The 18683-nt window shown below is 46.4% G+C and overlaps 1 protein-coding gene across 1 annotated transcript; it reads left to right on the top strand.

Moving 5' to 3' along the window:
- The first annotated feature begins 1059 nt into the window (after positions 1-1059).
- On the top strand, positions 1060-18132 carry C8B (complement C8 beta chain). The gene is made up of 12 exons (XM_048313378.1): positions 1060-1238; positions 2619-2769; positions 3812-3953; positions 4643-4784; positions 6804-6936; positions 7553-7750; positions 9090-9330; positions 11145-11273; positions 12003-12166; positions 14299-14452; positions 16065-16133; positions 17531-18132. Exons 1-12 carry the CDS (start codon positions 1162-1164, stop codon positions 17680-17682), a joined length of 1752 nt encoding a protein of 583 aa, XP_048169335.1. The 5' UTR covers positions 1060-1161; the 3' UTR covers positions 17683-18132.
- Positions 18133-18683: the final 551 nt, after the last annotated feature.

Below are 18683 nucleotides of genomic sequence, written 5' to 3'. Positions count from 1 at the left end.
GTTTGGTGTTAGTGAATATGAATAGTTTTATATATCTAGCATTCTTCATTCCCGTAATGAGCTAATTAAAATGTATGTATTATTTGTGTCATCAAAGCACTCAGAGATGTACCCCAGAGCGAGAGATTGCGCTGCTGAAAGCCACAATTGTTCAAAGTCAGGCTTTGTCTCTTCAAATACATTGTCCAGCAAGGGGAAGGGTGGGGAAACACAATGATATTCCTCATTCTGTACAGGGAAACACAGATTGAGAGAACTTCCCTCCCTCTAAGATTCTTGCTGTAGGCTAAGACTAATAGGAAGATGAAGGGAAAGACTCTTCTGTCTCAGGAGTCAAAAAGCTGTACCTAGAGGAAGAAGCAGCAGAATGTGAAGGCTCAACAGGCAACCAAAGAAAAACTCTTCAAGGTTCTGATCCGCCTTTGAAAACCCAACTGAACTGATGGGAGCTAGCCCATGGTAAGTTCTCAGCCCAGTCAGGATCTTTGAAGAGAGAGAATGACTCAATGTAGTAACAAGAAAACACCAAGACATCACATTTGATATCCTGAGACATTACATTTGATACCCTGACAGGTCCCGCTTTCATGGGCTCAAGACGTCGGGTATGTGGAGCAGAGTCTCTGTGGAATGGCCCAGCCAAGGCTGGGGCTCTTGTCCTCCCCAGCAGCGGGAGAGACAGGGCAGAGAACTTTCAGGGATAAGGCTTTCCCTGGGGCATGAGAATAAGTGCTTATGCCTTGTGTCTGACCTTCCTCTGGAAGACAGACATGCAAAGCAGCAATAAATAAATGATTCTGCACTCTATTCCTAGAAAGCCAGCTCGAGTTTACTTATCACTTCCTTCTTGCCAAGACTCAAATATGTTTCGTTTGTTGAAATATTCATTTTGTCCATCCTTTGAAAGGAGCATTACAAATGAAAGTGCAAATTGCTCCTGGGCAGAGCTTTGCTTCCTGCCCGCTCGCCCTGGGAAAGCCATGTGCTAACAACTGCAGCGTTTACCTTGTGAGCCTGCCAGGTGCTGGGTCATCTGCTGTTTACAGGGTGGCAAAGCAGCTCAGCAGTTGCTGGTTTTCTGCTTGAACCCCGTTCAAACCCCTGCGAGCAGACGGGGTGGGGGTGTTGGTGGTGTGGGATCGCCGGCGGTACCTCGGAGCGATGAGCGCTCCGCGCCCCATCAAACTGCTGCTGCTGCTCTGGGCTGTGCTCGGCACCCAGACTGCTCATGGCTTTGGGTGAGTGAGTGTTTCTGAAGCCACATCCACGGGATGACATGAGAAACCGTCAGGATCAGCGCAGGCTTTGGTGGTGTGCAGGCTGTAATTGCTGTCGTGAGGGATTTCTGCGCCTGTAACGGTGAAAGATGTTGTTTTGAAGGGAGCGTGGGGCAGCGTTTCCGCCTTCAGAGGAGTAATCCTGGTGATAAATCGGAGCTGACAAATTGCCACACTCGTGTTGTAACGTGGAATTGTTTGAACATGCAGCCTCCTCCCATGCTGGCTGCTCCACAGAGTGCTGGGCACACAGGGGGTTGGTTCCTTCAAGTGCAGCAATGGTGAGAATATGGCTGGGAGCTGTTTCTTTCTCTGCTGGTGTAATAGATGTTGCTGTTTCAGAGAACTACATCTTGTAATCTTTCCAATCTAACTATATTTTTGCACTGTTCTCTGAACTTTGAGCTTTGATTTCATGCCTCAGCAAGCCGATGAGGTTTTGTAATTCCTTTATTCTATGTGTTTTTTAATATGCTACAATGGGAGCCCCATGCCAGGCACTAAATCATACTTAAAGCTTCAGCTGATGCTGTTCCTTGTCTGGGTGGAAGAATTGGGAACACCGCTGTGGTAGTTTCCTTGTCAGACTGGGTATGAAAAGAAACTAATTGTCAATGTTTTACTAAAGCTCCCCACTTGAAGGAGGTGCTACAAGGGAGCATTTGTCTGGGATGAGGATTTAATCAGAAATCCTGAATCCACCAAAAGAGGAGGCAGCATTTTAATGGTGGCATTGTGGAAACCTTGGAGACAGTGGTCATGTGAGGGGGTGAAGTAGTGGCTGGGGTGAAGAGTAAAGGCTCACACTTGGAGTTCAGGTTCATTACTGGGTTGAAAGGGATTAATGGGTTAATGACCTGTGAACTGAGAGTAGAATCTAAAACTAGTGGCTTTGGCCAGCTTGGGAAAAAATGGGCTGCTGGGCAGAGACACTTGAACCTGGTTTTCAAAAATGCTGAGTGCATGCTGGGCCTTCCCTTGGGACCGGTGTTTGTCATGGAGGTGTCTGACCCTGGAGCCGTGGGGCAGGGGCAGCAACTGATGGTGAAGGTTTTACTGCTTGCACAGCTTGAGGAGAAGCCCAGCTTGGTGGATTATGGGTTGAGTTTCCCATGCTGGCACTTGAAGGGTGGGTCAGGTTTCATACAGAACCAGTGCCAGTGGAATCAATCAATGCCATCAGGATGAGGACTGAAATCCAGAGGCTGCATGCAAAGCGTGGTGAGATCTAACAGGTGTTAGTTCTCCTCGGTGTCTAGTTTCACACAGGCATAGACTGAGGTGCCAGGTCCTCATAGCTCAGAGTTTCACGCCCTGAATCTCTTGTGGTGTTGGACACAGTGGTCAGGAGTCCCCGAGCCCCGGTGACAGCAGTGACCGCGAGGCCAGGGACAGGCACGCCCGCTCCGTGAGTGCCCCGCCACAGCCCCGCGACTGCGCCCTCTCCGCCTGGTCCTCCTGGAGCACCTGTGATCCCTGCCAGAAGAAAAGGGTGAGTGTCTATGGTCTAGGGACCACCTAGAAAGAGGAGGTGGGAGCTCCTTCAAGCCTTGTCCTTTTTGTCCATGGGGTTGGACAAACGAGGGGGGCTGCTGAGGAAAGTCCCGTACAGCTGAGACTGGGGGGTTTTGCTTTCAGGTGGCTTTTAGCTCTTCAGCTCACCATCCCCAGTAATTCCAGTGCTTTCCAGGGTGCCTTGCTGTCCAGAGAAGGTGTAGGCCCAGGCTTTGCAGGGACTTTCCAACACAGTCCTGTTCTTCCAGCATCGGTGCAAGGCACCTTCCCCACTAATGGTCCCCTCTGGGACCTGGAGACACTTGGTGCCTCTCAGGATTAGGATGCTTTTTCTTGTCTGCCAGCCAGCATTTTCCAGCCAAGAAGCCCCATCAAATGAAAGTAATGATCCCAACAGCGTGAAGAGCGAAATCCCCGTTGCTAGAGAGACCTCTGCTAACGAGTTGGAGAAGCTGTTCCCAGGCTTAAGCAGAAATAACCAGTGATGGGAGTTGGGCAGAGTGAAGCTTCATATCAAAGAGTTAATCTCAGAAGCTGGGGAAAAAAGGAGGGCTAACATATTGGACGGAGTAATTGACTGCTTCACAGCAGTGTTGTGGGCGGAAAAAAATCCCTAATGATACAGAGGGGCAAGTAAATACACTGACAGAAAATAACAAGGGATGTCGTTACCAGCATTAATTGAAAGAGAGGAGATGGAACTGAATCCTTCCTTATTCTTGCAAAGTCCCGCACTGCACTGTCAGGCTCATTTACACAAACTGTCAAAGAAAAGCAAACTTTCCTTCATCCCTCCCAATCCTCAACCCTTCCTCAGTAAAATTAAAACTGTCGCAGATCAGAAACCTTTGAAATGAGGCAAATTACCAGCATCACACTTCTGCGCTGACACTTTTCTCTTTTAATATGACAGTGCACTGAGATCAGATCTCGGTGACACAACGTTTGTTTTTCAACCAGAGAAGCGTAAAATTCACCATTTCTATGTACTTGAGTCAATATTTTTTATTTCATCACAGTACAGATTTGCCCGCCTGGAACAACCCTCTCAGTTCAGTGGAGATCCCTGTGATTACTCTGACAGAGAAACTGAGGACTGTGTCACAAACAGTCCTTGCAGGAATAGAGTTCGATGTGATGGGTTCGTGTGTGCAGTTACAGGTAAGGATTTGGGGACTGATGGTGCTCAGATAATCAGGTGTCACCTCTGATGCCACTATGCTGAACTTTATGCTTCTGCAGGAGTTTGCTGGGCCAGAGGGGTGCCAGGAGTTGACCTGGCTCCATCCATGCTTGTGTTGTGTGTCAGTGGCTTTGAGTGAGTCTATTACAACATCTGTCTATCTTTAAAATCTCCAAATAGGAAATTATAACCTGGTTATATCAGCAAAATCTGTAGCACAAACGACAGCAACAAGAGCTCGGCACCTGAGATGGGGCAAAGGAAAATGCCTCTGCTCTCCATCTTCCAGTGTTTTGGTGAGACTGAAAACACTCAGTAACTGTGGACATGGGAAGAGGGGAAAAGAAATACCATATACAAGGCCTGCTGAAACAGCATGTTTGTTCTCTCCAAATGAAACAAAATTACCAAAACATTCTATACTTTTTTATACTTCTAATTACTGTGGGTTTTTTTCCTAAGCTGAGCAAGGAATTTTAAGATTATGATGATTTTGAGTGAAACTGAGCAGATGGACTTTGGGATCCATGCAGATAGAGAAGAATTTTTTTTTTCCAGCTAGATTTGAACCATTAATTCTAGGAGTTTCCTATTTTGCTCCTAGACTCCATGTCAGGGAGTGTGATCACAAGATTGTTTTATGAGTGACTTTCTCCTTCCATCCTAGGGAGATGCATTGCACGGAGGCTGCTCTGCAATGGGGATGACGACTGTGGGGACCAGTCAGATGAAAAAAACTGCAAAAAAGTGTTCAGGAAATGTGACCAGAAGATGGAAGAGTACTGGGGGATAGAGAATCTGGCAAAAGGGTGAGTCAGTGGCTTTGATGAGATGCTTCCTTGCTTAAGGCTGAGAATGATCTAATGTGACTTCAGACGAACACTGAACAGAGAAAAGCTGGAGCAGTTGCTGTATCCAGGAGTGAGCTGGGATCCAGGAACCTGATCCAAAGCCTGGTGGACATGGACCTGTTAGAGCAAGTCCAGAGGAAGGTCACCAAGATGATCAGAGGGATGGAGCAGCTCTGCTAAGAGGAAAGGCTGGGAGAATTGGGATTGTTCAGCCCGGAGAAGAGAAGGCTTCAGGGTGACCTAATTGTGGCGTTCCAGTGCCTGAAGATGGAGAGAGACTATTTGCAAAGGCCTGGAGTGCAAGGACAAGGGGGAATGGCTTCCCACTGCCAGAGGGCAGGATCAGATGGGATATTAGGAAGGAATTGTTCCCTGTGAGGGAGGTGAGGCCCTGGCACAGGGTGCCCAGAGGAGCTGTGGCTGTCCCTGGATCCCTGGCAGTGTCCAAGGCCAGGTTGGACGGGGCTTGGGGCAATCTGGGATAGTGGGAGGTGTCCCTGCCCATGGCAGGGGGTTGGACTAAATGACCTTTGCGGGTCCCTCCCAACCCAAATCATTCCATGATTCTTGGGGTTTCTATTCTTACACCCTGTATTGGTGTGGTGGGAGGGGAGAAAGGTGTTCAAATGTCTTTGTTTTCTTCCATGACATTGAGAGGTGGTGGGATTTTTGTGCTTTGTGTGAGTGGGATAGGGTGAACCTGCATATTAGCAGCTTTGTGGGGATTAAAATCTAAGTCTGAATTTATTCAGCTTTTACAGGCTAAGATTGTGACAACTTTCTGTAAGATCAGACTGTGTGAAAAGAGGGTTTTTTCTTATTCTACAGGGGAAAAATTGCTTTTTACATTAAAAAAAAAAAAAGGAAAATCATATTGCAAGGAAAAAAATACAATTTTCTCATTATTCTCTGGAGATACGGCTGCTGCACATGTCATTGATAATGCTTTGTACTTCTGAGTTTAATCAAAATTAAAAATAATGTTGGACAATTATAGGAACATGCTTCTCATCTCTTTGAAGCTACAATTGCTCAGTAATTTGCTTTTAGTGGACTTCCCCTTTTTTCCAGATTGTTCTAAAATTAGAGTTAATTTTTTTACAGCTTCAGAGTCATTATCATGCAAGCCTCTCTCCCCAAAATCAGGAGAGGCAGATCCAACAGAGCCCTGGAGTGCTGATAGTTTTTTGTGGGGTTTTTTTGGTGCAGTTTCATCCCGCCAGCAGCAATGGGAAAAGCAAACGATGGGGTTTAATCTCTCCATCTCCACAAACTGCATTGCTACATCCTTTCTTAGAGCACACAGGTTAAGGTTTCTGTCCATCATCCACTGAAATCAAAGGAAAACTCCCTGTGGTTTCAAGGATTAGTTGAGCTGTTGCTCAAGTACCTCTATTCTTGTTCCCCAGCAATTTTTACTGTTGTCTACTGACCTCTGGTTGATCCTTGACCAACCTGGCAAAGATTTTGGCGGATAAACCGGAACAAAGAAATGTGAATTAAAAATCAGTCTGGATTGATGGCATGGATTGGCAAACCTGTCTTTGAAGGTTCTGATGGATGCCGTTGATATTTGGGGGTGCTCAGGGTGAGCAGCCTGGTGGGGTGGGGGTTTGGCTGGTCCAGTTTGTTCGGCTTTTCCTGGAGAGTTCCACTAAAGGCCACAAAGCTGCCAGTGCTGGTGGCAGTAACATTGGTGACATTCCCAGTTGGGGGGGTGAAAATTGCCCTTTGTATTCATCAAGTGTCAAAATTCAGCTCTGTCTTTTCCTTTCTTGTTAGTCAGTTCTTCCGCAGCACCTGGGTTGGTTGGACAGTGGAAGAGGCCAAGCTTTCCTTTGGGGTTTCAAAATAAAAAAGTGTGAAACAAAGAGCCCGTGGCCAAACAAAATCTTTTTCCTTTCTCAGCCAATGCATTTGGTGTTTAGCTCTGAATTGATGGTACCATAAAATATTGCTGTTCTGCTTCATCTACAGGTTGAATATCTTCACAAACAGCTTGGAAGGGTTGGTTCTTGATCACAGGTACTATGCTGGGGGATGTTCTCCCCATTACATCACAGACACGAGGTTCAGGAAGCCATACAATGTGGAAAGCTACATACCAGAGGTACGTATCAGCAAGTAAACTTACCTACACATATTCCAGTGGATTTAGTGCCCAAAGCTTCATTGCTGGATCATTTTTTTAAAAAATCCCCAAATTCTTGACACCCAAAAGGATCGGGCTGAATTTTACCCTATTCAACATCCTCATACCCCATGCACTCCACGATGTTGAACACACCACGTGCTCTGTGTGAGAACTTGTTCCTGTCAGGCATCAAAGCTGTATTTCAAATATTATATATATATGACCTTAATGCTTTTGATGACGTGATGCTTTTGAGTGCTGCCCACTAGGAAACCTTTTCCTTTTAGAATTTGTACTTTAATTGGTGCCTGTGTTTAAGATTTCGCCTTCTTTGCATAAGATTGACATACTAAGTGAAAGCCTGAGGACCTTGCAGTGTGGAGGAGACAGGGGCTTTCCTGCTGCTGTAAATCAAGCATTCTTGAAGTACCTGTGTTAATAATAATAGCGCTTTGCAATTATACAGGGCTTTTCATCTTCAAAGTGCAAGCATTAATTCACAAGTATATTTGTGTCTGCATTCCTTTCCCATGCTTCAGGTGTGCAATCACTATGCAGGAAATGAGACGTGTTGTTTTTCCTTTCTGTTTAGACCAAAGGCAAATATGAATTTACAATGACTGAATATGACTCCTACTCAAATTATGAAAGCAGTGTCCTGAAGGCAAAATTTTCGCAGTCAAGCTTCGGCTTTGGTATAAAAATACCACGAGTGTTTGAACTTGGTTACAATTCAAATGACATGAGGTTCAAGAAGTTCTTTCAGAGGATGAAAAGATTTTCTTCAAGTGTAAGCACTGCTCCACTTAATTCCCTGCTAATGTGTTCCCTATGTGTGTGTGTGTGTGTGTTGGTTTGATGCTCCTCCTCAGGTCAGCAGCCAGGACTGGGATAAATCAAATTTTTTTCCCCAACTGGATTCTTCCATTTGTTCAAGTCTTGACTACCTCCACAACGCCTTCCTTTGTGTTTGCAGCATCCTGGAGCTTTTCCATTCAGCTCTCAGCCAGGGTCTGGGCTGCCTGACCTTTGAAATAAGCCACAACTTGTTGAGAGGACTCAGTGATCCTTGTGGGTCCCTTCCAGCTGTGGATATTCTCTGACTCTGAGTGGGGTCTTTCCAGTGCCCTGCTGGGCATCCACCTTTGAATGTTTGTCATGAAGTCATCTAAAAATTGAAACTGAGAAGCCTGTTCAACTTGAATTTATAACTCCTATGACTCCCATAACTTGTTTTCTTTTTTTTCATCTGTTGTTGCCATAAACAAACGTAGCTCATATCGGTGGTTAGATAGCATCACCAACCTGGGTCTCCTTTCAGTATAAAGTGTACTCAGGAATGGCAAAGTGTTCCTTGCATTTGCTTCCTGCAAAGTGGCATTTCGCACAAGATCAGTGGCTGATGAGAAGCATTTGCAATAGACATCCATAAACAAACCCCAAATTAAGTCCTGATTTTATTATTGAAGCTGCAGACGTCTATACTGAACCCTCCCTGATGTGCTTGTGCTGCTGGCTCAGACAGCTGAACACTAAATCCTTTAAACATAGTGAAAGACATTTTCTGTCCCAGACTTTTGTGCCAGAAAGGGGAGAGAAAAAAATGTATCCATGTACACACATCTACACAGAGACATATAAATGTGTGTGTGTGGGAGAGAGTGTTTGTGTTTTCTTCTTTCCTTTCAGTTTTGATGAGGGCATATTCTGTGAAATACAAATATGAACCTAGCTCAGCCAGGGAATCACCATTTCCCATACAAATCATGATTTCAGTTGTCAGAACTTTTCAGGAGAGGGCTTGTGAGAGATAAAGTTTTATTAGGGGTAGAGCAGTCCCGTGGGATGCTGAGGTGTCCTTGCGTCCTGGGTGTGCCACGTCAGAACCAGGACCCTGCCCTTCCCTGTGTCCCAGTCGTGGCCTGACTCTCAGGAACTTTACCACTAAAAGTTTTCCTTTTGCAGAAGTTAGCTGGAAGATTTCCAGTTAGGAGATTTCCAGTTAAAAACTGTGAAATTAATAAATCCTGGCCAGCGCTAATTGTTTAACTGCAAATAACCCCACGTTGCCACAAGAATGACATCCCTCACTCCTCCTGGATTCTCCTGTGCTCCTGCCTTTCCTGCAGTCCAGCAAGTTCATCCACGCCCGTTCCGAGCTGGCTGTTGGTGTTTACAAGCTGAAGCCCCGAGCCCTGATGCTGCATCACGAGTTCCTGCAGAGGCTCCGGCAGCTCCCCACGGAATACAGCTACGGGGAATACCGGGAGCTCTACAGGGATTTTGGGACACACTTCATCAAGGAGGCCACTGTTGGAGGCATCTATGAATATACTTTGGTCATGAACAGCGAGGAGCTCCGCAAGGCGGGTACGTGCATCTGATGGTTGGGAAGGAGCTTTGGGAACAGCTTTTGGGTGGTAAAACCCCTCTGCAGGCACACAGGGGTGGCTCAGGTCTGAGGTTGGGAGAGGGAGATGATGGAAGAAGGAGTCAACAGCATCTCTGAGAAATCCTGCAGGAAATGTGGGAGTGGAGGTGCTCCTTGGCAGTGAATAAAGAGGTTTTCAAAGCATGCTCAGCATCATGGACTGGATTTAGTTCACACAGAAAGGCCCTGTGGCAAGTATTTTAGACAACACGTTTTAGAGGCTGACAAGATGTTGAGATGAATGAGAATCGTGGATCTTAACACTTCTGTTAGCTTTGAAAGCCTTCACCCAAGTTCTTTTTCCACTGCCTTTCAAATGGCAGTTTTGAAACACCTTTAGCCTCGAGAGCTTTTCCAGCACGTAGGAAACAGTAAATAATTTGCTGGGTGACTCTTGAGCCTGACATTGCTCCTGCTCTTTGGCTCTGGCTCCCTTTGTTGTGAGAAATGATGATTGTTGTGCAGGACAGAGCGAGCAGTGTGACATTAATCAATAGCTGCACTCTCAATTATTTATTCATTGGCAGGGGAGTGAGGAACTGCCTCCGCTGTCTGTTTGCAGAGGCATTTATTGGGCTCTGCTTTGTGTGATGCTCAGTCTGTTTGCTCTTCTGCTGTGTAGGAAGTTCCTTACTCTGGACTCTGGTAGAGCCCAGAGGGACAGAATTTAGACTCGGATTTCAGGTATTCAAATTCTAACAGAGTTTCCCAATTTCTCAGCTGTTGGTGTGAACCCATCACAAGCCACGTTTCTTTGAACTGAAGTGTATTATTGTTTGCATCAAAATGCTCAGTGTCTGCTGACCCAGATCAGCATCCTGCAGCAATGACAACATTTTTACTCAAGTGCTGAGCTGGGCTGTGAGTTCTCACCAGGGTTTTGTAGGTCCAGTCTGAGAATTCAGGGTTTTCCCTTCAAATCCACCATTATGTTTGTACTGTCTGTGCTGGAACTAAAGTTTTCTTTCGCAGATCTGGTATCACACACTGTGTCACATGGTTGGAACTTGCTCTGCTCTCATAGAATCATATCATAGAATAGATATCCATAACATCCAATCTGCCACATCATAGAATCACGGGATCCTTTAGGCTGGAAAAGCTCTCTAAGATCATGGAGTCCAAACTCTTAACCCAGCACTGCCAAGGCCGCCACTAAACCACGTCCCCAAATGCCACATCCACATGTCCTATAAATCCCTCTGGGGTTGGTGACCCCACCCTTGCCCTGGGAAGCTTCTTCCAGGGCTTGGTAACCCTTTTGGTGAAGAAATGTATCCTGATAATCCAATCTAAATTTCCGTGAAGCGGTTAAGGCTCTTCTGGCAACAGAGAATTGGAGATGGGAGCTAGTAAAAGGAGGAAAAGCTATTTTATCTATTCCTCTTAAAAAGCCTGGCTCCTGGGGATGGGGAGGGGTGGTGGGGAGTTTGTGGTTAGACATCCACTGTTTTCCCACCCACTGCAGCTCTGCTTAACCCAGTACAGCTGAGTGGGTGTCTAAAATCCTCCTCTTCCAGCATTTACCTTGCATTTCCACTTGGCTTCAGAGTTCTGTAAAACACAGAGATTTCATTTCATATAGTTCTGTTAAATACCAAAAAAAAAAAAACAAAAATAACCTTCTTCATCTTATCTTTTTTTTTATTCCCCCAAAGCAAAAATACTCATCAACTCCCATGTTCTGTGTACATGGAGATAAAACATGGAACAGTTGTATTAAAACCCTACAATTTTTGGTTGTGTATTTAAGGTTATTCTCTGAGTGATGTCCAGAAATGTGCACAGAAGGGCTTTAACATTGGTGTGAATCTTCATGTAGTCTCTGTGGGGCTTGGAGTACATTCAGCTGGCTGTAAAGCCCTTTTGAAAGAGATTGGAGGTAAGCATGAAACACTTCTGCCATCTCATTTCTTTGTCATAGTGAAAGGAAGATTTTGTGAGCTTGCCTGTCTGAAATATTTCCCCACTCCCTCACAGCCACTTTTGGGTCTCCTGGCTAACCCCAGCCAGGCTTAACAGAGGAGGAGATGTCTCAAAGCTTGGGGTTTTTCCAGTATTTTCTGTGTAGAGAGTAAATATCTGCTCAGCATCCCAAGGAGAAGCAGGGGCAGATCAACCATTACCCACCAGGCCAGCGCTGTGTTAAATAGCAACTCCCACCTCTCAGCAGGGCAACCCAGCACACCCCTTTTTGCATCCTGATGGGGAAAACAGGGAAGTGATGGTGTTGTGGGATCCTCTGGGGACGTGGCGAGCTGGGGGTGTGCATGGGAGGAAGGTGCACCTGGAAATACATGGAGGAGAACAAGGAATCTTCCTGGTGGTGAGGAGCATCGGGCTGTGCAAGGACCTGTGGGCTTAAAACCGTAGGGAAGAAATTTAGGGGAGAGATGCAGGGTGCAGGATGGGGAATTCCTGCAGGGGAGCAGGAGGGACACAGCACACCCTTTGTAGGAAGCCAGGTGAGAAACACTTGTGGCCTTTTCCCTTTGCCCTCTGAGTGGGACGGGTCCCGTAGGGGGGTGTTGTTTTGCTGTTCGCTGGTCACTGCAGCCCACAAAGACACAACCTGGGCAGAGTTGGGCACTTTCTGAGGGTGTTTTTGCAGACAGCACTGCCAAGAAGCAGTTTGTGGAGGATTTCCTCGCCCTGGTCCGCGGCGGAGCGAGTGAACACGTCGCCACCTTGGCCCACAAGGACCTGCCCACGGCCGAGCTCATGCAGCAGTGGGGAGAGGCTGTGCAGTACAACCCTGAGATCATAAAGCTGAAGGTACTGCATCCCTCACTTCCTCCAGCCTCAGCTGAGCACCTTGGAGAACTCTGTGTTTAGATAAACAGGATTTAGAGAAAAAAAACCCCGGGAATAATGGACCTCATTGCGTGGCGTAGCTTCTCTAAGTGAGATTCAGAAAAGCAAAGGTGTGATGCTTTAAAGGGACTGTGGTCAGAAATACACAAAGTAAACAGCTTTAACCCTTTAGCTGGTCTGTGCAGGTGCCATTTCTTGCTGCCTGCCAGGCAGATCAGACAATCTACCTTCTGTTTTACCAGTGTATAACTTACCAAAATTATATCTGGCAGCATGTATTTTATAAGGACTTCTATTTTCCTTGATGTTTATCAACTTCTGTGAGCACTAGTGACAATTCTTTCTGGTTCATAAGGTCAAGTGGTTCACTGTGTATGCCTGGATGTCTGTGCAGCTTAGCTGAACCTTAAAAACAGGAGTTTGGCTTTGAAGAGTCGAGGAATTTTGATCCTGGAGAGTTTTAGAAATGCAAAAAGCAAGCAGAAGTGTGTAACAGTTCTGCCTCATAGTCTTTAGTGTCGAAATGAGTGAATAGAACAAAGGTGCACAAGAACATCCTTTTAAACAGGAGTTGGTTGAGGTGGAAGTTGATTTATAGTTGTTTTTCATTGTAAAATTTAATTTTAGGCAAAAATCTTTGCATTTGTAAAAGGGAGGTTTTTCTCCAGAAAGAGGTGAACTCTAAAAAGGTGAAGCAAGCAAAACTCAGTAATTTGGAAATACAGCCAGTGCCCATCTGGCACTTGCTGCAGCCCCTGGTGTGCTGTGGATTGAGCGTCCAGAAATGCACTGGGAGGTCTCAGAGCAGGAGACAAGAGGAATGCAACCCTCTGCCCCAAATCCCACACATCTCCCATGAGGAACTGAGGTGTTCTTTGTCTTGCCTGGCATCAGTGACCAGGCTGCCCAGTGAAAAACCTCAGGCGGATGTAATTTGGATTTGGTATCTTCATTTCCATACCAATATCCCTGTGGGGCTTGAAGATCAAAAGTACCAGCGGAGTGTGACTAAATGTCAGCCCAAGAATGCTTAGTTAGGGAAAACTAAAGCAAATCAGTTCATAAATCATCTGCTGGAGGGACTTGGCAGGTCACTCTTAGTGTATTTCCTCATTTGTATGATCTGAATTCAAAAAGCAAAGTATGGATCACAGATAATTGATGAAGAGTGGATGTACAGCAGCAGGAAATGAGCATTTTTTTGCTTTTTATTGGAACATTCTTTGGTTCTTGTAGTTTGAACCTGTGACAGCAGGAGGGTGATCCTTTCATGCCTACTGCGTGTGGCTTGCATGGCAGTATCTCTGCAGTGAGGATGGGAATTTGGGATGGATCCTCTGCTGGCACATGGAAATACCACCCCACTGGCAGTAGTGGGTGACTGGCACTATTGACACCCCACTTCAACTCTGCCTTGTTCTCAGGAGGAAAATAAATGAGTGAGCCAAAGTCTCCTTGATCCCTGCACGTTCACTGTGTTGTGCACCCCTTTGCCTTCCCTCTCTGACCCCATCTGCACGTGGAGATCAAATCCTCTCCCTTCTGGAAGGGAATGGAAACCCTTATCTGGGCCCCATAAAGACAGAAACCAGCCTTGAAATGCAGGAGTGGTGGAGGTGGAAGTGCTGATGTGAGTCCCTGTGACTGGTGCCTCTGGCTGTGCTGGGGCACTGTAGGAGGAGGTTTTTGTGGATGGTTTTTAGGAGACGTTTTTAAAATCAGAGTAAGAGGTCACTCAGAAAACGTAAGTTTGAGCAAATCTGATCTATAAATGTCTGTACCAGGAATGTGGACGAGAAAGGATTTAATGAAACTCCTGTGCAGCTTAGCCTGTTTGTCAGCCAGCAGCTTGGCTGCTGTATTTTGTTACACATTTCGACTGCTCTGGTGTTGGAAACCAAGGGGAGCATCCTTGGGTGTATTCCTGGCATTGTGGCCTTGTTGTTCACAGGGTTTTAGCAAATAGCAATGGGAAACCTGGAGTTTGTGCCACACAGCCTCCATTTCCCTCTCCAGCTGTGCCACCACCGGGCCTTGGGATGTTCAGAGTGTCTCGAGCTTGGGAATTAATGCAGTTTCTCCCCTCCCTTTAGGCAGAGCCACTGTATGAGCTGGTGACTCCCTCTGACTTGGCTGATTCCACCAAAATAAAAGAGAATCTGCGGCGGGCTCTGGATGAGTTCCAGCTGGAGACCAGTTCCTGTCGCTGTGCTCCGTGCCACGGGAATGGCATCACCTTCCTGAGAGGTACAGGGATCCTGCTCCTCTTTTCTGCCCTCTTGATTGAAATCAGCTGGGAATTTGTGGGGAGCACGTGGCAGGCAGTCTGCTCTTTAGTTTCTCCTGTCATTTCTTTCTCAGGTAATTACTCTGTTTTTAAAGTTGCTCTGTTTGTAAAGTCCCAGTAAGTAAAGACAGTAAAGTCAAGGGATGTGTCTTTGTAATGGGAGTGACCATTATCTGTATCAGTTTTACAGAAGAATTTGTTACTTCTCAATTATCCACTTAAAAAAAAAAAATCTTTGACGTCTTTAAGTCTCCTCCTTTTGCTTTTAAGATTGCTTCCATCCTCCTGGAGAAGCGACTACTGTCTCAGCATTAATTAGTGTTTGTAAAAGTGTTGTGAAGATGAAAAGCACCATGTAAGTGCCAAGCACAGTGATCACCACCACCTCCCCATTTCTGATAGAAGCTGTCCTCCTTTGAAAGCAGGCTGTGATTTTAAAAATGAAGGGGAAAAATAATCAAATTAAATGAAAACTGCTCTGCCTAAACAAGAGGTATATGATGTGATGAGAGCTTCTAACAAAGGGACCATTTTGTCAAGTGCCTAATTCCAATCTGCATCTGCAAAAGTCCTGATGAGAATCGTTATCATCAAATTGTATCTAATGCAGAAACGATCACTTCAGGTACCAGCCAGCTGATTGTAGCACTTCAAGCATTTGTCTCGTGGTGACCTTTGTTTAAATAACTTTGTAGGAGATGAGTCTAGGTTAGTATTTCATTTAGGATCTTCTCAGCAAAAGGTTTTAAATGACCATATATTTTCCTAAGTGGGAACTCTCCTCCAGGTTCCAGACTTGGGATACACACCACAGTCCTGGGCAGTCAGAGCAGGGATTTTGGGCTTTTCCTCTGCCACAAAGCCAAGTTAGGATATTTCTGTCCTGGTTGCTCTTTCTGGATGGTGCAGTTTGTTCTTTATCAGTTTTACCAAGAGCTCTCTCCAGAGACCCTACCTGCAGTGCTGTGTTCAGCTCTGAAACCCCAAATACTAAAAGGATGAGGAGCTGCTGGAGTGAGTCCAGAGGAGGCCAGAGGGAAGGCAGGGTTAGGTGGGATACTGGGAATTAATTCCTGGCTGTGAGGGTGGTGAGGCCCTGGCACAGGGTGCCCAGAGAAGCTGTGGCTGCCCCTGGATCCCTGGCAGTGTCCAAGGCCAGGTTGGGCAGGGCTTGGAGCAACCTGGGATAGTGGAAGGTTTCCCTGATCGTGGCAGTGGAGTTGGAATGAGATGAGCCTTAAAATCCTTTCCAAACCAAACCATTCCAGGGTTCTGTGATCTCTTTTGGAGAGGAGCAGGAGGACTCTGTGGTCCCCTGGCTTGTGGAATTGCACCAGCGAGTCTGAGGTTGAGCTGCAGGGCAGGAACAAATGGCTGGGGAGGTGAGAGGGGTGGCAGGGCCATCACAGCTCCCCTCTTTATTGGTATTGATCCCTTCAGCACTGGAGAAAAATGATGGCATTTCACCCTCTGGCCCTTCCTCACAGAAGATGAAGTGCTGGAGAGGAGTGGATGCCTGCTGGGAAATGTGGCTCCAGGTCTGTAATTCCCACCATCTCTGCTTGCTTTCAGGAACAGAGTGTGAGTGCTTGTGTCCCCTTGGCTACCGCGGCACCGCCTGTGAGATCAGCAGGAGGAAAGGTGAGAGGCTCCCAGCTCCAAGGAGACAATCCCAGCTGTGTTAGGAGTGTCCAGGGATGGCAGCTGATGGGTGAGGAGTGATGCCAGCCCTGGCCATTCCCAGTCTGCCCAGCCCAGTGCACCCAGTTGGGCCCCTGCAAAGGGGACAGCTGTATTTTCCCTGCCCTCTTCTGAATTTCTCTGCCCTCCTGATGAGGTGGGTTTACTTTTGCAGTTCAAAGCTGCATGTACATGCCTTGCAATCAAAATACAAACTCCTGCCTAGTGTACAATCCTTGGAAAGCCTCAGGTCTCCTCCTCAGGAAACAGCTCTGTTTCCTAAGTTTTTCCCTTTGATAAAGCCAGCATGTTGCAAACTGTTCTCCCCCAGATATGCTACCATGCATTTTAATCTTAAAATCTTATTACATTGTTTTGAAGCATTTATTAATGCTTCTTGGTCACTTTATATCTCTGCTGCCTCCTGACTGATGTTCTTAACTCCTTCTAGTTTAGGATCATCTGTGAATTTAATCATTTTGTTTACTTCTTCCAGCTCATTAATTTAGATGCTAAATAATACCAGATCCCAGGCACCCAGAGCTCTGGCACTGTCCCACAATTTGATGCACTGCATTTATCACTGGCTTTGTTTACAGCCTTACCCGGTGCTCATTCTGCATGGCTATGTCCAAACTGAGCCAGGCTGAAATGCACTTTAAGCCAAGATTTCACCAAACCAGGGGTCACTTTTGTGCGTGTTTCTAAGGAATCCCACGGAGCCTTGAACTGTGGAGTCTCTGACACCTTACCTCAGCCTGTTTTTCACACACATAGTCACATCCAACCCTCCCAAAGCTCACACCCATCCATTGTCAACACTGTAACTTCATTTCTCACTCCCATTTCCTCCTTTTATGTGTTGCCTCCGTGATCCTCGGGATTTTGAATTTATGTCACTCACATGCTCAGGGTCCAGAAGAATCAGTGTAATAGGAAAAGCAGTGGAGGGAAAGCTGAATAGTCAAGCTGTTGTTCACTGAAGTGCTAACACTGCCCCTACCACCTCGAAATGTGGCTGAGACAAGTTTAGTTGGTCTGTTTCTTATCTAGGCTTGGACTAAGACAAAGAGAGAGACATCCTTCAAGCAAATAAAAAGCTAATTGACTTTTTTTCCCCCCCTTTCATGTCTTCCTGAAGTGTAGTTTGAACAAGCACCAGAAATGCTGAGCAGAGAATTAACATCTCTAAAACAATTGCTCATTGTTAATGACTCCAGTATATTGTTAGTGATGTGGACAGGGGCAGAGCTGTTTGTACTCAAGTACGATTCATGGGAGCTGACAGCTCTTCCCATGGAAAGAGCTGCTTGTTCCTGACAGTCCTTTCCAGCTTTGTTGTTTTTTTTTTTTTCCAGATGCTGCTGTTAATGGAAACTGGGGGTGCTGGGCCAGCTGGTCCCCGTGTTCAGGGGGCCAGAGGACCAGAAGGCGACAGTGCAACAACCCTGCCCCACAGAATGGTGGCTCCTCGTGCTCAGGGCCAGACTCTGAGACAGTTCCTTGCTAGACAGAATCAGCAGGAACTCCCACAAAACTGATGGGCACTTGGCAGACTGCTTGGGAAGACATCACCTCACTGAATTTCTGAGTTGGCCTTGCTCTGCCCATGGGTCTCGTCCAAGTCAGAAACGTTTCAGAAGAGAGTGGGAGCTGGGAGGGTGTTAGGAGCCACACCTTTGGACATGCAGTTGTCCCATGGGATTGAATGTGCTTACTGACCTCAATATTTTGCCTTTTCCCTGTCTTTATTGCAATGAGAAAAGCTTTATCTCTGTCTGCATTTGGTAGCTGCATGATTTCAAGTTGTACTGTCTTGCTGTTGAAGGTTCCTTTGAGATAAGAAGAGACACTTTGATCTTACGTGCAGCAGGATGTGCACTAATGCACAGCTTCTGTGAAGGCAGCTGTGTCATGTGGAGCAAAATACAGCACATTAAAGCCTAAATCCCAATGAGCACAACAGTGTCTAACGTGACATTTAGAGCCACTGTGCCTTACTACTCTGCTTTCCCAATTTATTTTGTTGTTCCCACCCCTGCCATGGGCAGGGACACCTTCCACTATCTCATGTTGCTCCAAGCCCTGCCCAGCCTGGCCTTGGACACTTCCAGGGATCCAGGGGCAGCCATAGCTTCTCTGGGACAAATGGAACATTTTGAAAAAGCTGTCTGCACATCCCCTGAGGTCTTCTGCCCTTAGTAGCTGCCTTTGCCCCAAACAAGCTCTGGTTCATCAGTGTGATCCCATAAAGGCCAGTATTCCCACTGCTGCTGAGTCCACCCAGGGTGGGACATCTGACCTGGGGAGAGTTCACTGTGAAAAGAGACAGACTGAATGGTTTGCCATCCCTGGAGCTGTGCGTCACAGTCCAGGTCTAACAGCAGAGGAACTTAAAACACTGTGCACCATTCCGTGAGCCTGGATCATTCCAGGGCCTTGCCTCCTACAGCTTTGTTGGTGGTTAATAGTTTTTGCAAAAACATTTGGTCGGGCCTGCTGCAAAATAAC

Source organism: Corvus hawaiiensis, chromosome 9, assembly GCF_020740725.1.
Source record: "Corvus hawaiiensis isolate bCorHaw1 chromosome 9, bCorHaw1.pri.cur, whole genome shotgun sequence".
Taxonomy (NCBI): Eukaryota; Metazoa; Chordata; class Aves; order Passeriformes; family Corvidae; genus Corvus; species Corvus hawaiiensis.
The sequence above is the reverse complement of the archived record's forward strand: the minus strand, read 5'-3'. Positions and strand labels throughout refer to the sequence as shown.

What these genes read in the sequence shown, in the direction of transcription:
- C8B (XM_048313378.1), top strand. Translation starts at nt 1,162, where the DNA reads ATGAGCGCTCCGCGCCCCATCAAACTGCTGCTGCTGCTCTGGGCTGTG. An exon ending in CAGACTGCTCATGGCTTTGG is followed by an intron (nt 1,239 to 2,618) that starts GTGAGTGAGTGT and finishes TGTTGGACACAG; the next exon opens with TGGTCAGGAGTCCCCGAGCC. An exon ending in TGAAAAGATTTTCTTCAAGT is followed by an intron (nt 7,751 to 9,089) that starts GTAAGCACTGCT and finishes CCTTTCCTGCAG; the next exon opens with TCCAGCAAGTTCATCCACGC.